At 38.3% G+C, this 3,904-nt stretch overlaps 1 protein-coding gene across 1 annotated transcript in view; it reads right to left on the reverse strand.

Annotated features, from left to right (window-relative positions):
• SH2D4B (SH2 domain containing 4B) overlaps window positions 1-1,488 on the reverse strand; it is a 33,249-nt gene extending 31,761 nt beyond the window's left edge. Inside the window, exons 1-2 of the mRNA XM_039356277.1 lie at window positions 1,281-1,488; window positions 315-401 (exon numbers count right to left, since the gene is read on the reverse strand). Of these exons, the coding sequence (XP_039212211.1) occupies window positions 315-401; window positions 1,281-1,488 (295 nt within the window). The remainder of the gene's footprint in view (window positions 1-314; window positions 402-1,280) is intronic.
• Window positions 1,489-3,904: the final 2,416 nt, after the last annotated feature.

The raw sequence follows: 3,904 nt of genomic DNA on the forward strand, positions 1-3,904 counted from the left end.
TGTTTGTCTGCATAATTGTTTGAGAAGAAACAACTTGGCTATGGTGGAAGAAGCAGTAGAGATATTTATGAAGTTATGAATGGTCCAGGGGAAAAGTAAACATTTTTCTCCTTCCTTTCCCAAACATTCTGAGTTTCATTTGCTATTTTGGGGGGGGGAAGAGGGGGTTAGATTAATTCATGGAAGGCAGCTTTTTCTGTGGTTATTAGCTGTGACAGCTAAATTGAATTTTCACATACCAAAGCAGAATGCAACTCCACCGTGGTTTACATCCTAAGTCAAGCAAGAAGAAAAAGCCAGCAAAGTCATCATACCTGCCTGGAGAAAGCAAGTATACCTGGCTGAGCTAGTAGCCAAGTAACGGACCAGAACGATCTTATTTTGACCTGGTGGATGGAGTTCTTGGATGGAAATTCAGAAGAGAACCGGTTTCTGCATTTTAAAAAGTTGCTTCTTTTTCTTTAAAGAAGATTAAAGGGTTTATCTCAATTACCTAGGGAAAAAAAAGCAATGTTATTACTTGTTTGGCTCAGCAAATAAAAAAAGGAGAAGAAGAAGAACCACGGCAGTGAATTAAGCAGAACACCGAAATTAGCTACGCTTCGCCTATCGACTTGGCAGTGGGCAGCCCTGGGACGAGATGAATCCTCCTTCATTTAGAAATTCCACCCGCTAAGTAAATTATTTGCATCATCAGTGTATCCCTGCAATTTTCACAACCCGGAGCAGCTGCACTTGGTCCAACACCAGCCCTTCTGAACCTTGGCAGCGCTGAGCAGAGCAGCTGACGTGAAAGCTGGAAGACCTCATGGGACCTCCTCTGCCCTGAATGGATAAATTAGGCTTCTACTGACAGCACAAAGTAGCAAATTAAGGCCCACGTGGACACTACTGCATCTTCTTGGCTGCCAAGGCTGGCTGAGAAAAGCCAGGTTCGCATTGCTGTAGAACCAAGGGGAGGGGGGGGGACATAGCAGGAATCGGCCACGATCTCTTGGTTTGTGTGAAACCTGGGTCAGGCAAAGCCCAGGGATGCTGACTGCAATACTTGTGAGCAAGAATTATGCCAAAAGCATGACACTCTTCATCTGCCTGGATAAGCTCTCCTGAAAACCCTTCATCAACCCTGGATTCCATCTTTTGGGTACCCTTCATCAACCTGGAAAGCTTCTCCTGGATACTCTTCATGAACTTGGATAGATTTCATCAACCTGGATTCTGTCTTTTGAATATCCTTCATCAATCTGGATTCCATCTTCTCCTGAATACTCTTCATTAACCTGGATAGCCTTCCTCAACAACCTGGATTCCATCTTTTGCATATCCTTCATCAACCTGGAAACCTTCTCCTAGATACTCTTCATCAACCTGGATAGACTTCATGAACCTGGATTCCATCTTTTGAATATCCCTCATCAGTCTGGATACTATCTTCTCTGAATACTCTTCATCAACCTGGATAGACTTCATCAACAACCTGGATTCCATCTTTTGTGTTCCTTTTATCAACCTGGAAACCTTCTCCTAGATACTCTTCATCAACCTGGATAGATTTCATCAACTTGGATTCTGTCTTTTGAATCTCCTTCATCAATCTGAATACCATCTTCTCCTGAATACTCTTTATCAGTCTGGATAGACTTCATCAACAACCTGGATTCCACCTTTTGGATATCCTTCATCAAACTGGAAAGCTTTTCCTGGAGATTCTTCATCAATTGGATATCCTTCATCAACTTGGCAACCTTCTCTTGGATACTCCATCAACCTGGATACCCACTCCTGGATGCCTCTTATCATTCTGCAGCTCTTCAAAAGTAGTAGAATAGGGATGATGGCAGTTGGAGTCCAACATCTCTTGCAGGCATCCAGTTAGGAAACCCCACCCTGATTGATTCCACAAGCATATTTTCATATGAATCAGATAAAAGTATTGGCGGGATTTCTCAGCGTCTTTAAAAACAGTAACAAGATTTTCCTCTTTTCTCTAGACAGACACTTCTTGCAGAAAAACTTTCAAATTACACCATGAAGTATCCTGTCTCTCTAAGATTAGCACGGTCAGTGCAGCCTACCATGCTAATGCAATACGGACTAACTGGCTATATGTGATCAAAACACCAAACTGCTTGTTCTGCAATTCAGGTTTCCTTTTAAGAATGCATTGAATATTAGAAATTTTTGATGCTAAGAGCTGCTAATCAGTGCCACAATCTGCCCAGAACAATGGTGGCTGAATGACAAGCACTCACAAATATTTTATTGCATTCCTGTTGATCAAAGGGTTGGAATCCTGTCTTATAAGATCTCTCTCAACCTGTGCCTTCTATGATTGCATGGATGTATTTTTAAGCTTGTATTGAACCGATGTTTTACAAAATATCTGAGATCACAAAGATATATTAGAATTAAATATAAGTGTATATGTATGTATGTATGTATGTATGTATGTATGTATGTGTATGTGTGTATGTATATGTGTGTGTGTGCTTGTATGGGTTTTTGTGTTTGTGTGTGTAGAGATAGATGATAGATAAATAGATAGATAGAGATGATAGATGATTAGGTAGGTAGGTAGGTAGGTAGGTAGGTAGGTAGGTAGGTAGGTAGATAGATAGATAGATAGATAGATAGATAGATAGATAGATAGATAGATAGATAGATAGATAGATAGATAGATGATGGAGGGAGAGATTGATAGACAGATAGATGTAGATGATAGATATATCGATACACTGTTTAATAGCACTGATCAACATCAATATATATTTAAATATTTCTAAATAGCCAGCAGGTTTAAGAGAACTTTCTTCATGTTAGATGTTTTGTTTAAAACAGCCAAAGATGAGAAATATATACTTTGGGACTTGGGAGAAAAGAAATGAAATGTTGGAATATGGGATTGCACCAACAGAATTGAAAAATCTGGATGTGTGTGTATGTGTGTCTGTTAAAAACAGACCTGGGTCAACTGTATGCATTTGGGGCTCAAATGCTGACTTAAAGGGATCATGCCTTTTGCTTCAGTTGAAAAATAAGCTGGGCCTTATTTTCTCATTTCGCACACAATTTCCACTCTCTTAATCATGAAAGTTAATTATTCAAGATTTTTCTTTTATTAGGAATGTGAGAGGTCAGGTACAGCCAGGGTTAATGGGAATATCATTTATCCCATGCAAATTTAATTCAGGGCAAAATGACTGGGTTTCATATCAAAGACAGGTCATAGCCTTTCAGATAATTAGCATATAAGAATAAGTTCATAAAGATGGGCAAATCTGTGTGATTCAAATATTTCTTTTCTCTGTATATTCCCTATCTTGGTTCTGTCACCTACATCTGTCTGTATGGATTTTTCTTCCTAAATAAAACAAATCTGCTCAAAACTTGAGGAATTGTTATAAACACACATAGATTATATATATATATATATATATATATATATATATATATATATATATATATATATATATATAGAGAGAGAGAGAGAGAGAGAGAGAGAGAGAGAGAGAGAGAGAGAGAGACTGGATTCTATGCATAGATAGATAGATAGATAGATAGATAGATAGATAGATAGATAGATAGATAGATAGACAAAGACAGAGATAGATGAATAGATGGAGGGATGGAGGGATGGACAGACAGATATTAGATAGACAATAGATAAATACCGTAATGGATAGTTGAGAGACACAGAGAGACAGAGTAGATAGGTAGATAAATAGATAAGAGAGAGAGAGAGAGAAATATAAGCAGTTCACATTATTTTCCGCAGTCTAAACATCTGTGTGAATACATTCTCCACTAATATAAACTGGCATAGTGAAAAAAAGAATGCAAAATGAGTCTTGCTTTCGGATGTCCTTAACCTGGCAATTTTCCATTTTTCTATTTCCAAATGATG

Source organism: Crotalus tigris, unplaced genomic scaffold, assembly GCF_016545835.1.
Source record: "Crotalus tigris isolate CLP2741 ecotype Arizona unplaced genomic scaffold, ASM1654583v1 scf7180000018812.210045, whole genome shotgun sequence".
Classification (NCBI taxonomy): Eukaryota; Metazoa; Chordata; class Lepidosauria; order Squamata; family Viperidae; genus Crotalus; species Crotalus tigris.